This window comes from Rhinoraja longicauda, chromosome 3 (assembly GCF_053455715.1).
Source record: "Rhinoraja longicauda isolate Sanriku21f chromosome 3, sRhiLon1.1, whole genome shotgun sequence".
In the NCBI taxonomy this organism is placed as follows: Eukaryota; Metazoa; Chordata; class Chondrichthyes; order Rajiformes; family Arhynchobatidae; genus Rhinoraja; species Rhinoraja longicauda.
The window spans coordinates 93787102-93803023 of NC_135955.1; the positions used below are offsets into that span (position 1 = coordinate 93787102).

At 50.0% G+C, this 15922-nt stretch overlaps 1 protein-coding gene across 4 annotated transcripts in view; it reads left to right on the forward strand.

Moving 5' to 3' along the window:
• Positions 1–15922, forward strand: part of LOC144592184 (teneurin-3-like) — a 2027615-nt gene that overhangs the window by 1741376 nt on the left and 270317 nt on the right. Inside the window, exon 1 of one of the 4 annotated variants that reach the window (XM_078396659.1) lies at positions 4797–5013. The exons of the other annotated variants lie outside the window; for them this stretch is intronic. Coding sequence (XP_078252785.1) covers positions 4803–5013 — 211 coding nt within the window. The 5' untranslated portion in view covers positions 4797–4802. Of the gene's footprint in view, positions 1–4796; positions 5014–15922 lie in introns of those variants that run through there. 4 annotated transcript variants of the gene reach the window in all.

The following is a 15922-nucleotide window of genomic DNA, read 5'->3' on the forward strand; positions in this document are numbered from 1 at the left end:
GCATCTGTGGAGAACATGGATAGGTGACGTTTCATAGAGTGCTGGAGTAACTCAGCGGGTCAGGCAGCATCTCTGCAGAACATGGATAGGTGACGTTTCACAGAGTGCTGGAGTAACTCAGCGGGTCAGGCAGCATCCCTGGAGACAAAGAATGGGTGACGATTCAGGTCGAGACCCTGCTTCTATCTTCGATTTAACCCAGCACCTGCAGTTCCTCCCAACATTGAGACACGCAGGTTGGAATCAGGCCCTTCGGCCCAACTTGCCCATGCTGACCAGTGTAGTTGAGGACAGCTGAGGATAGAAGTTGGATGGTCATGTTGCAGTTATAGAAGACGTTGGTTCATAAGTTATAGGAGCAGAATAAGGCCGTTCGGCCCATCAAGTCTACTCCGCCATTCAATCATGGCTGATCTATCTCTCCCTCCTAACCCCATTCTCCTGCATTCTCCCCATAACCCCTGACACCCGCACTAATCAAGAATCTATCTATCTCTGCCTTAGAAAATGACTGACAATTTTCTAATTGGAGATGTGCTTGAGTTTGGCAATACTTTACTGGATTGTTTGTGATCACGGTGGCACAGCGGTAGAGTTGCTGCCTCACAGCACCGGAGACCCGGGTTCCATCCTGACTACGGGCGCTGTCTGTACGGAGTTTGTACGTTCTCCCCGTGACCTGCGTGGGTTTTCTCCGAGATCTTCGGTTCCCTCCCGCACTCCAAAGACGTGCAGGTTTGTAGGTTAATTGGCTTGCTATGACTGTAAATTGTCCCTAGTGTGTGTAGGATAGCGTTAGTGCGCTGGGATCGCTGGTGGACGCGGACTCGGTGGGCCGAAGGGCCTGTTGCTGCGCTGGATCTCGAAACTGAACGAAACTAAATTTTAGAGATACAGTGTTTAAAGAGGCCCATCAAGTCCGCACCGACCAGCAATCAATAAACTAAACAAGCTAAACTAAAATAATTTCACTGTGACGTTTGCACTTCACATATGTGGCAGAAGAAAAACACAGTAGGAAATGTTATACATAATTTAAAGTGATTGGGCAGGTGGGCGTAACAGAGAGCAGTGTGCGTGCGGACTGCACTCTGAGAGGGGACTTCAGGAAAACATAGCAGAAAGAGCGGCTAGGTGGCGCAGCGGTAGAGTTGCCGCCTAACAGCGAATGCAGCGCCGGAGACTCAGGTTCGATCCCGACTACGGGCGCCGTCTGCACGGAGTTTGTACGTTCTCCCCATGACCTGCGTGGGTTTTCTCCCAGATCTTCGGTTTCCTCCCACACTCCAAAGACGTGCAGGTTTGTAGGTTAATTGGCTGGGCAAATGTAAAAATCGCCCCTAGTGTGTGTAGGAATAGTGTTAGTGTGCGGGGATCGCTGGTCGGCGCGGACCCGGTGGGCCGGTGGGCCGAAGGGCCTGTTTCCGCGCTGTATCTCTAAAAATAAAAAAAAAGAAACAATCGATAGGTTCTGAGACTAAACCCAGAACGCAGGGCAACTATTTTAAGAACTTGAGGAAAAAAATTTAAATCCTCTTGAGAATTCGCCGTGTGAGTGAGTGAGTGTGTCACATTGGAGCAGTGAACAGAAATATAACCATCCTACCCACATTTAACCAGAACATGCCTGGATTAGGGCGGCCACGGTGGCGCAGCGGTAGAGTTGCTGCCTCACAGCGCCGGAGACCCGGGTTCCATCCCGACTACGGGCGCTGTCTGTACGGAGTTTGTACGTTCTCCCCGTGACCTGCGTGGGTTTTCTCCGAGACCTTCGGTTTCCTCCCACACTCCAAAGACGTGCAGGTTTGTAGGTTAATTGGCTCGGTATAAATGAAAAAATTGCCCTTAGTGGGTGTAGGATAGTGTTAATCAAAGATACTAGAGGAACAATGTGGACCACTCCGTCAAAATCGCCTATTCTGAAGTGTAGTACGCAAAGGAGCGTAATGTCCGCCATTTTAGTAAACAAAACCCGCCGTTCGCTCTGCCTCTCGCAGTGTAATCAGTGTCGTGGGGGAACAGTATGTGTGATGATACCATTAAAATGCAGAATATATTTCATCTATCAATTCACAGTTTTTTGTTATTTTTCTTTTTTAATGTTTCTGCAAGTTTCTGCCTACTAAAATGGCGTCGTGTCGCGCTACGGTTTTTAGGGTGGAGTGGTGTATCTTATTCCCCTTTGATTAGTACGGGTGTCAGGGGTTATGGGGAGAAGGCAGGAGAATGGGGTTGAGAGGGAGAGATAGATCAGCCATGAGTGAATGACGGAGTAGACTTGATGGGCCGAATGGCCTAATTCTACTCCTCCAACTTATGAAATATTGGAGGGCATTGCTTTAAGGTGAAAGAGGGAAAGGTTGGGTCAGGATTCTTTGCAGGGTGCCTGGAACGTGCTGCCAAGGGGTGGTGGTGGAGGCAGATTTAAATTTAATGGATAGGCACATGGATATGGAGGGAATGGAGGGTTATGGATCATGTGCAAGAAGAGAGGAGTTGGTCTGTGACATCATGTTCGCCATGGACATTATAAAAGACGAAATTGCTGAGCATTTGGATCGCAGTAACAGGATCGTTCAGAGTCAGCATGGATTTACGAAGGGGAAATCGTGCTTGACTAATCTACTGGAATTTTTTGAGGATGTAACTAGGATAATTGACAGGGGAGAGCCGGTGGATGTGGTGTGCCTCGACTTTCAGAAAGCTCTTCGACAAGGTCCCACATAGGAGATTGGTGGGCAGAATTAGAGCACATGGTATTGGAGGTAGGGTACTGACATGGATAGAAAGTTGGTTGACAGACAGAAAGCAAAGAGTGGGGATAAATTGGTCCCTTTCAGAATGGCAGGCAGTGACTAGTGGGGTACCGCAAGGCTCGGTGCTGGGACCCCAGCTATTTACAATATACATCAATGACTTGGATGAAGGGATTAAAAGTACCATTAGCAAATTTGCCGATGATACAAAGCTAGGTGGCAGTGTGAACTGTGAGGAAGATGCTATGAGGTTGCAGGGTGACTTGAACAGGTTGTGTGAGTGGGCGGATGCATGGCAGATGCAGTTTAATGTGGATAAGTGTGAGGTTATCCACTTTGGTGGTAAGAATAGGAAGGCAGATTATTATTTGAATGGTGTCAAGTTAGGAAAAGGGGACGTACAACGTGATCTGGGTGTCTTAGTGCATCAGTCACTGAAAGGAAGCATGCAGGTACAGCAGGCAGTGAAGAAAGCCAATGGAATGTTGGCCTTCATAACAAGAGGAGTTGAGTATAGGAGCAAAGAGGTCCTTCTGCAGTTGTACAGGGCCCTAGTGAGACCGCACCTGGAGTACTGCGTGCAGTTTTGGTCTCCAAATTTGAGGAAGGATATTCTTGCATTTGAGGGCGTGCAGCGTAAGTTTACTAGGTTAATTCCCGGAATGGCGGGACTGTCATATGTTGAAAGACTGGAGCGACTAGATGGAGGAAGAGGGGGAGAAATGGGTACGAGTCGAGGTGGGGCAGGGGGACGGGAATGAAGGACGGTAGAATTGTTTGTAGATCTGTCACCTTGATTGTATCCCCCCCACTGCAATCAGTCTGAAAAAGGGTCCCGACCCAAAACGTCACCCATCCATGTTCTCCAGAGATGCTGCCTGACCCGCTGAGTTACTCCAGCACTCTGTGCCTATCTTTGGTATAAACCAGCATCTGCAGTTCGTTTTGATTATAATTGGTCAGCGTGGAAGAGGTTCATTGGTGTCATGAGTCCCAAGGTAAAGTGAGAATCCCTCGAATCAGAAAATACCAGACACGTTTTGGGTGGGGCGTCACGGTGGCGCAGCGGTAGAGTTGCTGCCTCACAGCGCCGGAGACCCGGGTTCTATCCCGACTACGGGCGCTGTCTGTACGGAGTTTGTACGTTCTCCCCGTGACCTGCGTGGGTTTTCACCGAGACCTTCCGTTTCCTCCCACACTCCAAAGACGTGCAGGTTAATTGAGTTGATATCATTGTAAAGAATCCCTGGAGACCACGGACATTGTGGGTTGAAGGGCCGTTACTGCGCTGTAGTCTCGCGTGCTCCACGTCGATATTGCAGTCCTTGTCCTCTGTTGTTTGAATCCATTTCTCTCCGTTGGGCTATTGTGAGTCTGACATGGGCGTTGGTTGTAGGATTGCCAACTTCCTCACTCCCAAATACGGGACAAGGTGATGTCACCGCCCCGCGCCCCACGTGACCTCACCCAGCCAGCAGCCACGTGCTCACGGACACTGTTGGCCCGGACACTGTAGTCCCGGACACTGTGGACCCGGGCACTGTAGGCCCGGACACTGTAGTCCCGGACACTGCAGGCGCGGGCACTGTAGTCCCGGACGCTGTAGGCCCGGACACTGTAGGCCCGGACACTGCAGGCCCGGACACTGCAGTCCCTGACACTGTAGGCCCGGAGGCCCAGGCGCCGCCTAATGGAGGTTGCGTAGCAACCCACCTCCCGGCCCGGACGGCCGCCATTGGTGGAGCGGGAGCACGTGGCCGCTGGCTGGGTGAGGTCTCGCGGGGCGGTGACGTCACCCTTTGTCCCTTATTTGGGAGCGATGAAGTTGGCAACCCTACTAACACAGGACAAGGGCCTTCCCGGACGGGACAAACTAATTTAGCCCAAAGTACGGGACGTCCCGGCTAACACGGGACAGTTGGCGACCCTGGTTGGTTGGTTGGTCTGTCGTCAGTGCTGTTTTTGTTTTGCTTTGTTTTGCTTTCATTCTTGGTTTGGGCCAGGGCACACCAAAACTGCTGATCTTGTCTCTCCTCAGGTCCTCCCATGCCTTCCTCCTACACCTCGCCCAGCCCATCGGCCGCCGGCCGGCCTGCTACCCCGGCGCCTTCGCCCTTTGCCAATGGCGGCCAAAGGCGGGCGCTGGCCAAGGGCGGCGGGCTGCCCGCACCTGCCTCTGACACAGACGATGAGGAGAGCATTGCAAACTCATACCTAGCTCACACCACCCCAGGCTCTGCCTGTGTGCTCAACCATGGTAAGGAACCGCCTGCATCTGTCATCCCCTCCGCCACTTGCCACTTCATGAGCTGGAAGTGACACTTTACCTGACGGACTCTCACTAAACCACTCCTCCCCTCACTAACCCCCCACCCCTCTAACCCCTCTAACAAGGCGCTCTTCTGCATCGCAATCTGCCGTCTTTTGTCTTAATGCATGATGGAAATTCTCTTGTTATCAGCTGCCTGCTGTAGTAGACTTTGTCTCGCACTAACACCACTTTGGTAAAGCACGTTCACCTCTGAGTCACAGTCACGTCTTGTATTTAGCACGCAACACTTCAGGGCGTCACGGTGGCGCAGCGGTAGAGTTGCTGCCTCGCAGCGCCGGAGACCCGGGTTCCATCCCGACTACGGGCGCTGTCTGTACGGAGTTTGTACGTTCTCCCCGTGACCTGCGTGGGTTTTGTCCAAATGCTTGGGTTTCCTCCCACACTCCAAAGACGTGCAGGTTTGAAGGTTAATTGACTTGCTATAACTGTGAAGGTTAATTGGCTTTGTACAAGTGTAAAATTGTCCCTAGTGTGTGTAGGATGGTGTTAGTGTGTGGGGATCGCTGGTCGGCGCTGACACGGTGGGCCGAAAGGGCCTGTTTCCGCGCTGTGTCTCTAAACTAAACTAAACTAAACACGATGGCGTAGCGGTAGAACCACTAGAGCGGGTTTTGTTTAGTTTAGTTTAGTTTAGTTTAGAGATACAGCGCGGAAACAGGCCCTTCGGCCCACCGGGTCCGTGCCGACCAGCGATCCCCGCACATTAACACTATCCCACACACACTAGGGACACTATAACATTTTATGCCAAGCCAATTAACCTTCAAACCTGTACTTCTTTGGAGTGTGGGAGGAAACCGGAGATCTCGGGGGAAACCCACGCAGGTCACGGGGAGAACGTACAAACTCCGTGCAGACAGCGCCCGTAGTCGGGATGGAACCCGGGTGACTGGCGCTGTGAGGCAGCAACTCTACAGCTGCGCCAACGTGCCACCCTCGGGTAGCTCATGATGCAAGAGACCCAGGTTCAATTCGGACCTCGGGAGCTGTCTGTGGATGTGGAGTTTGCACGTTCTCCTTGTGATCGCGTGAGTTTCCTCTGGATGCTCCCAAGGACGTGCCGGTTTGTAAGTTAATTGGCGTCTGTAGATTGCCCCCAAGGTATAGATAGTGGACGAGAAAGTAGGATAACCTAGGAATAGTGTGAACGGGGGATCGATTGTCGGGCCGAAGGGCCTGTTAATATGCCGAATCTTTAAGTCAATCGAACTGGTGCATGTTTTCAGTCAAAACCTTTGAAGGACTACTCTGGGCAAGTAGGGCCGAAGAGCCTGTTTCCACGCTGTTTGACTCTATGACTTAGGGTTGCCAACTAAGGGACAAAAGGTGACATCACCGCGCCGCGCCCCACGTGACCTCACCCAGCCAGCGGCCACGTGTTCCCGCTCCACCAATGGCGGCTGCCCAGGCCTGGAGGCGGGTTGCTAAGCAACCTCCGTTAGGCGAACACACTCTGTCCCGCTCCCCGAACACACTCCGTTAGCCTACACGGTCCGGGCCTACACTGTCCGGGCCTATACTCTCCGGGCTTACACTGTCCAGGCCTACAGTGTCCGGGCCTACAGTGTCCGGGCCTACAGTGTCCGGGCCTACCGTGTCCGGGCCTACCGTGTCCGGGCGTACAGTGTCCGGGCCTACAGTGTCCGGGCCTACAATGTCCGGGCATACAAAACCCCGTTCCCGGGCCTAATACGGGACAAGGGCGGTCCCGTACGGGTCAAAACCAATTTAGCCCAAAATACGGGATGTCCCGGCTAATACGGGACAGTTGGCAACCCTGCTATGTCTCGAGAATACAATGACTGTGGGGTTTGTAGGTTAATCGGCCCTCTATAAATTGCCCCCAGTGTGTTGGGAATGGATGGGAAAGTGGGATAACATAGAACCAGTGTGAACGGGTGACCGAGGGTAGGTGTGGGCCCAGTGGGCCGAAGGGCCTGTTTCCATGCTGTGTCGCTAAATTAAACTCTGAGCTAAACGCCAGCTGAGTATCGGCAGATTAAACAGGCGTGAAAGTGGCAATTTCCTCAGCAGTGAAAATAAATTGCAATCACATCGCCCTTGGGGTTGGAGTGGTGGGCCTGCACTCTGCCGCTGCAGCGAGCTGTGGACGCAGCCCAGACCATCACACAAACCAACTTCCCTTCCATCGCCTCCATCTACACCTCACGCTGCCTCGGCAAGGCCAGCAGCATAATCAAGGACCAGTCTCACCCCGGCCACTCCCTCTTCTCCCCTCTCCCATCGGGCAAGAGGTACAGAAGTGTGAAAACGCACACCTCCAGATTCAGGGACTAGACAATAGACAATAGGTGCAGGGGGAGGCCATTTGGCCCTTCGAGCCAGCACCGCCATTCAATGTGATCATGGCAGATTATTCTCAATCAGTACCCCGTTCCTGCCTTCTCCCCATACCCCCTGTTACCCCTACGTTCTCCCTGTGACCTGGATTTCTCCTAGATCTTCGGTTTCCTCCTGCACTCCAAAGACGTGCAGGTTTGCAAGGTTAATTGACTTTGTGTTAATTCAATTGTCCCTAGTGCGTGTAGGATAGTGCAGGGATTGCTGGATCACCGGAGTAACTCAGCGGGTCAGGCAGCATCTGTGGAGAACATGGATAGGTGACGTTTCACAGAGTGCTGGAGTAACTCAGCGGGTCAGGCAGCATCTGTGGAGAACATGGATAGGTGACGTTTCACAGAGTGCTGGAGTAACTCAGCGGGTCCGGCAGCATCTGTGGAGAAAATGGATAGGTGACATCTCAAGTTGGGACGTTCTCCAGACTGATGGGCAGTGTTCAGAGATGTTGCCTGACCCGCTGAGTTCTTTTGTAAACCAGTTCCATGTTTCTACATATTTGATCTGGTTGGCACTGACAACAGTAACCCCAGTTTAGTTTAGAGATACAGCGCGGAAACAGGCCCTTCGGCCCACCGAGTCCGCGCCGACCAGCGATCCCCGCACTAACCTGCACGCGCTAGGGACAATTGAATTAACACAAAGTCAATTAACCTTGCAAACCTGCACGTCTTTGGAGTGTGGGAGGAAACCGAAGGTCTCGGAGAAAACCCACGCAGGTCACGGGGAGAACGGACAAACTCCGTGCAGACAGCGCCCGTAGTCGGGATGGAACCCGGGTCTCCGGCGCTGTGAGGCAGCAACTCTACCGCTGCACCACCCCTTAGTTGTGACTGCCTTAGCTATTTCCTCCTCCTTCACAATCTAACTTTCTCTGGGAATGCTGCAATTATATGCTTGACTGTGTGAATGTTCTGTTTAACCACAGCACTGACAGCTTGGCAATTTTTTTTAAAACTCAGAGCTTAAAAGCAAGGCACAATAAATGAGATGTTTTGTACTTTAGTAATGTTTTGGGTCATTGGAAGGGAGTGGTTCAGTGTTTTGACTAAAACCTTTGGATTAGATTGCTGATATATGATATGTATTTGGTGTTGCTTAAGAGTGTGGATCTTGGTTTAGGATACAGATGTTGGCGGACTACTTTCAATGGAAGGCCACACTTGGATCAAAAATAAAAGACATAAAATGCTAAATTCCATATGTTTTCTCTACACCCTTTCCAACTTGACAACATCTTTCCTTTAACATGGTGCCCAGAAATGAACACAATACTCTAAAGCGGCCTCACCAATGTCTTAAACAGCTGCAACATGAACTCCCAACTTCTGTACTGAATACTGGCTGATGAAGGCCAATGTGCCAGAAGTCTTTTTGACCACCTTATATACCTGTGACTCCACCTTCAAGGAACCATGCACCTGCACTCCTAGATCCCTCTGCTCTACAACACTACCCAGAGCCCCACCATTCACTGTGTGGGTCCTGCCCAAAGATACTAGAGGAGCAAGATAGACCACTCGACCCTAAAAACCGTAGTAGGTCACGGCGTCATTTTAGTAGGCAGAAACGTGCAGAAACATTTAAAAAGAAAAATAACAAAAATCTGTGAGCTGATAGATGAGATATATTCTGCATTTTTATGGTATCATCACACATACTGTTCCCCCACAACACTGATTACACTGTGAGAGGCGGGTTTTGCTTACTAAAATGGCAGACGTTACGCTCCTTTGCGTACTACACTACAGTGTGGGCGATTTGGGGGAGTCCAGAACAAGGGGCCACAGTTTAAGAATAAGGGGTAGGCCATTTAGAACTGAGATGAGGAAAAACTTTTTCAGTCAGAGAGTTGTGAATCTGTGGAATTCTCTGCCTCAGAAGGCAGTGGAGGCCAATTCTCTGAATGCATTCAAGAGAGAGCTGGATAGAGCTCTTAAGGATAGCGGAGTCAGGAGGTATGGGGAGAAGGCAGGAACGGGGTACTGATTGAGAATGATCAGCCATGATCACATTGAATGGCGGTGCTGGCTCGAAGGGCCGAATGGCCTCCTCCTGCACCTATTGTCTATTGTCTATTGTCTAACAAACGTGGATGTGGAGAGGATATTTTTAAGGCAGTGATAGACAGATAGATTCTTGATTAGTGCTGGTGTCAGGTGGTTATGGGCAAAGTTCCCGGCCTTAGGATGCGGGCGGTCACGGTGGCGCAGCGGTAGAGTCGCTGCCTCACAGCGCCGGAGACCCGGGTTCCATCCCGACTACGGGTGCTGTCTGTATGGAGTTTGTACGTTCTCCCCGTGACCTGCGTGGGTTTTCTCCGAGATCTTTGGTTTCCTCCCACACTCCAAAGACGTACCGTTTTTTCAGGTTAATTGGCTTGGTGTAAATGTAAAAATGTCCCCAGTGTGTGTAGGATGGTGTTAGTGTGCGGGGATCGCTGGGCGGCATGGGCTCGGTGGGCGGAAGGGCCTGATTCCGCGCTGTATCGCTAAACTAAACTAAATACAGGTCCTTCGGCCCACCGAGTCCACGCCGATCAACGATCACTCCTCACACTAACACTGAGTAATGAGTATAGAAGATGGGAGGTCATGTTAGAGTTATGTAATGTATTGGTGAGCCCACATTTGGAGAATTTTGGTCAGTTTTGGTCAGCATGATATCGGGAAGATGTTCAAAAGATAGACACAAAATGCTGGAGTAACTCAGCGGGTCAGGCAGCATCTCTGGGGAACATGGATAGGTGACATTTCACAGAGTGTTGGAGTAACTCAGCGGGTCAGGCAGCATCTCTGAAGACAAGGAATGGGATGAGGTTGGCTCTATGACTATGACACCACTTCAGGCACTTAGAATTAGGTGGATGTTGCTGTTGGTGAGGCCACATTTAGACAATTGTGTTCATTTCTGTGCTATGATATAAGAAAGATGTTTTCAACGGGTTTGTCTATTGTCAAGCTGGAAAGGGGTGCAGAGAAGATTTACGAGGATGTTGCCAGGACTAGAGGGTGTGAGCTACAGGGAGAGGTTGAGCAGGCTGGGTCTCTATTCCATGGAGCGCAGGAGGATGAGGGGAGATCTTATAGAGGTGTACAAAATCATGAGAGGAATAGATCGGGTAGACGCACAGAGTCTCTTGCCCAGAGTAGGGGAAGTTGACACAGGTTCAAGGTGAAGGGGAAAAGACTTAATATGAATCCGAGGGGTAGCTTTTTCACACAGAGTGTGGTGGGTGTATGGAACGAGCTGCCAGAGGAGATAGTTGAGGCTGGGACTATCCTGTTGGGCCGGTTTGACCCAATATAAGGGATCCCCTGGTTAATACAGGACAGTTGGCAACCCTAGGCCACATGCAGAGTATTGTGTTCAGTTTTGGACACCCTGTCATAGGAAGCCCGTTCTCGATTAGTACGGGTGTCAGGTTTCTGGGGGAGTCCAGAACAAGGGGCCACAGTTTAAGAATAAGAACTGAGATGAGGAAAAACTTTTTCAGTCAGAGAGTTGTAAATCTGTGGAATTATCTGCCTCAGAAGGCAGTGGAAGCCAATTCTCTGGATGCATTCAAGAGAGAGCTAGATAGAGTTCTTAAGGATAGCGGAGTCAGGGGGTATGGGGAGAAGGCAAGAACGGGGTACTGATTGAGAATGATCAGCCATGATCACATTGATTGGTGGTGCTGACTCGAAGGGCCGAATGGCCTCCTCCTGCACCTATTGTCTATTGTCTATTGGTATAAGGGAGAGGGCAGGGAAATGGGGTTAGGAGGGAGAGATAGATCAGCCATGATTGAATGGTGGAGTAGACTTGATGGGCCGAATGGCCTAATTCTGCTCCTATCACTTACGACCTCACCGTGCAAGAAACAGTTAGACAGGTAGATGGACAGGACGGGTTTGAAGTGATACGGGCCAAACGCAGGCAGGTGGGACGAGTGTAGATGGGACAATGTTGGCCGGTGTGGGCGAGTGGGGCCTGTTTCCACACCGTGACGCTAATTGTGCTGTGTCTCAGCTACATTCAATAGACAATAGACAATAGGTGCAGGAGGAGGCCATTCGGCCCTTCGAGCCAGCACCGCCATTCAATGTGATCATGGCTGATCATTCTCAATCAGTACCCCGTTCCTGCCTTCTCCCCATACCCCCTGACTCCGCTATCCTTAAGAGCTCTATCCAGCTCTCTCTTGAATGCATTCAGAGAATTGGCCTCCACTGCCTTCTGAGGCAGAGAATTGCGACACTGAAGTTGCGTTCTCCCCGTGATCCGCGTGGGTTTTCTCCGAGATCTTCGGTTTCCTCGCACACTCCAAAGTCGTGCAGGTTTGTAGGCTAATTGGCTTGGTATAATTGTCATAAGTTGCGACACTGAAAATAAATGGGGTTTGCCCGAACCTTATAAATCCCGAGTGCCGGAGTAACATTAAAACAGTGAGAAGAGTTCAATCAGGGGAGCGCAGCCAGCAAGCATCTGCAGAAGGATTTAGACCATTTGTAAAACCAACCAAGTGGTAAATTAAACGACACCAGGCGACTTGTACCACTCTGCACAAAGGTCACCTGATACGGAGCGCAAGTGGACGATAATCAGCGGCCAATTAGCACTGGGGAGATGTGGGGAGGGAAACAATCGGAGACGTGTCTCTCTTCAATGTCTCCACAACGCCATCACGTGATTACTAATGTTAACGCGTCGCGGGAACGGTTTGTGTCGAAAATGGCCACGCTAAGACTTCGCAGCGCGCCAGCAAATCCACAGAGAGAGGTCCCACCCTAAACTCACCCGTGGTCGGCACGGTGGCGCAGCGGTAGAGTTGCTGCCTCACAGCGCCAGGGACCCGGGTTCCATCCCGACCACGGGTGCTGTCTGTACGGAGTTTGTACGTTCTCCCCATGACCCGTGCGGGTTCTCTCCGAGATAGACAATAGACAATAGGTGCAGGAGTAGGCCATTCGGCCCTTCGAGCCAGCACCACAGATCTTCGGTTTCCTCCCACACTCCAAGGACGTGCAGGTTTGTCGGCTAATTGGCTTGGTATAATTATAAATTGTCCCTAGTGTGTGCAGGATAGTGTTAGTGTGCGGGGATCGCTGGTCGGCGTGGACTCGGTGAGCCGATGGGCCTGTTTCCGCGCTGTATTTCTAAAACATAAGGAACTGCAGATGCTGATTTGTAAAAAAAGGTCACAGAGTGCTGGAGTAACTCAGCGGGTCAGGCAGCATCTGTGGAGAACATGGATAGGTGACGTTTTACAGAGTGCTGGAGTAACTCAGCGGGTCAGGCAGCATCTCTGGAGAGAAGGAATAGGTAATGTTTCGGGTCGAGACCCTTCTTCAGACCAGGATGTTGCCAGGGTGTGAGCTATAGGGAGAGGTTGAGTAGGCTTGGACTCTTTTCCTTGGAGTGCAGGAGGATGAGGGATGATCTTATAGAGGTGTATAAGAGGATTGGATAATCACCACCCTCAGTGAATACGTTTCCCCCTCAGGTTCCTTGTATTGGCAGTTTCTATACCATCTCAAAATCCCACTTCGATAGCCATTACTTCTCGGGGATGAAATGTAGTTATAGCCAACGCACACGTCGCACCCTGATATGACAAAAACGGATCTTCCAAACTTCTTTTCTTCATTAATTAGGTTTTATTAAAGTAGCACAAATCATAGAGTAATTCATCAGTTTCCGTATTTCATCAACTGTTTCTTCTTCAAACATGGGTTTCTAGAAATTCTTGCAGTTATTACCGTGTGGTTCTTACAAATATAGATGATACAAGCACGTGGTACGAGCGCGTGTGGTAAAGAACTGTGTGCTCACCATCCTCCGAGTCTAAACTGACCCACAACCTCTGTGGACACGCTAGCCTCCTCCCAGCTAGACACACCCCATTATGTATTAAGTCACACCCACAAGCAGGCAAATAGGACATCAACTAGAAACATTAAAACATAGCCACAACACAACGACAGTAATTGAATTAAGCATAATGGCTCCTACATTCCTATTAAATCTTTCCCTTCTGACCTTAAACCCATGTCCTCTGGTTCTTAATTCCCCTACTCTGGGTAAAAGACTCTGCGCATTCACCCTGTCTATTCCCCTCATGATTTTATGCACGTTTATGACATCCTTCTGCGCTCTAAGGAATAGAGTTCCCAACCTGCCCAATCTCTCCCTGTAGCCCAAACCCTCGAGTCCTGGCAACATCCTCGTAAATCTCCTCTGTGCTCCTTCCCACCATAACGCCATCCTTCCTATCGCAGGGCGACCAAACCTGAACACAACACTCCACATACGGCTCAACCGACATGCGGTAAAACTGTCGTTTAGTTTAGTTACGGTAGATACAATGCAGAGATAGTCCCTTCGGCCCACCAAGTCCGCTCCGACCCACACTAACGCTGGGGACAATTTACAATGACACAGTTTAAGAATAAGGGGTAGGCCGTTTAGAACGGAGGTGAGGAAAAACTTTTCCAGTCAGATAGTTGTTAATCTGTGGAATTCTCTGCCTCAGAAGGCAGTGGAGGCCAATTCTCTGAATGCATTCAAGAGAGAGCGAGATAGAGCTCTTAAGGATAGCGGAGTCAGGGGGTATGGGGAGAAGGCAGGAACGGGGTACTGATTGTGAATGATCAGCCATGATCACATTGAATGGCGGTGCTGGCTCGAAGGGCCGAATGGCCTCCTCCTGCACCTATTGTCTATTGTCTATTGACACCAAGCCAATTAGCCAACACACCTGCACGTCTTTGGAGCGTGGGAGGAAACCGGAGCACCCGGAGAAAACCCACGCAGGCCACACGGGGAGAACGAGCAAACGCCATACAGACAGTACCCGTGGTCGGGATGGAACCCGGGTCTCCGGCGCTGTGAGGCAGCGGCAACTCTACCGCTGTGCCACTCAGTGCAAAGTCCCAACTTCTGACGGAGATTAAAGTGGCACGTTGTAAAAATATATCACGCAAGTATTTCAGTACTCTTTATCGTCAGTGATCGCTCCGCAGTTTTAATGACAGCGTTAACCCGTTTAGAGGAAACGTTTTTATTTGTTAAAATCTTAACAAATCAATTTTAAACAAATGTGATAATGAGTTTGGTGCTAATGTGATTTTGGTCGTCATTCAAGCTTGAAATCACCCTTCCATTAAGGAAAAGGGAAATAAAAAACAAGAGAGCATTTGCATTTAGATAGCTGCTTTAATATGCTGGGATATGTTAAAAACCTTTACAGTCATTGAATTACCATTGATGTGTAATCACTGGTGCTTTATCAGCAGTTAACAATACATACAAAAAGCAAATGCTCTAAATAACCATAGACGCAAGGAGATGCAGATGCTGAACTACTATCTACCTCTTTGGTGACCCTCGGACTATCCTTGATAGGACTTTACTGGCTTTACCTTGCACTGAACGTTATCCCCTTGTCATGTATCTGTACACTGTGGACGGCTCGATTGTAATCATGTATTGTCTTTCCGCTGACTGGTTAGCACGCAACAAAAGCTTTTCACTGTACCTCGGTACACGTGACAATAAACTAAACTCAACTGAAACTGAACTAGTTAACAAAAGAAGGCACAGAGTGCTGGAGTAACTCAGCGGGTCAGGCGGCATCTCTGGAGAACATGGATAGGTGACGTTTCACAGAGTGCTGGAGTAACTCAGCGGGTCAGGCGGCATCTCTGGAGAACATGGATAGGTGACGTTTCACAGAGTGCTGGAGTAACTCAGCGGGTCAGGCGGCATCTCTGGAGAACATGGAGAAGGTTTCGGTCCTGAAACATCACCTGTCCATGGTTCAGTGAGAGGGTCCTCATTGAAGCTTACGGAACAGTGAAAGGCCTGGATAAAATGGATGTGGTGTTGAAATGATTTAGTTCATTGTCACGTGTACCGAGGTACAGTGAAAAGCTTTTGTTGCGTGCTAACCAGTCAGTGGAAAGACAATACATGATTACAATCGAGCCGTCAACAGTGTACAGTTACAGGATAAAGGGAATAACGTAAATAATGTTTCCACTAGTGGGAGAGTCTCAGACCAGAGGGAACTGCCTCAGAATAAAAGGACTTGCCTTTTATCAACCTGCACTTTAAAAATACCCAATGACTTGGTTTGTATCAATGAATTCCACAGACTCTCCCCCTGGCTGAACAGATTCCTCCTGTCTATCCTGGAGTGTGAATTACTGGGTGAAATGTCAGGACATGACCTTTCCAGTAGACTACATTCTTCCAGTTTTGTGGGAAGTACTACACAAGTTCTATCAGATTAGAACATCAGCCAAAACATTATGACCTGATGAGCCAAAACATTATGCCCACCTGCCCAATATGCTGTTGGTCCTCCGTGTGCAGCCCCATACGCAGCAGGGTGCGATGCACTGTGTATTGTGACACATTCCTCCCGTCACCACCATTAACATTTTCTGTGACTTGTGCCACAGTCGACCTTCTGTCGGTTCGGACCAGA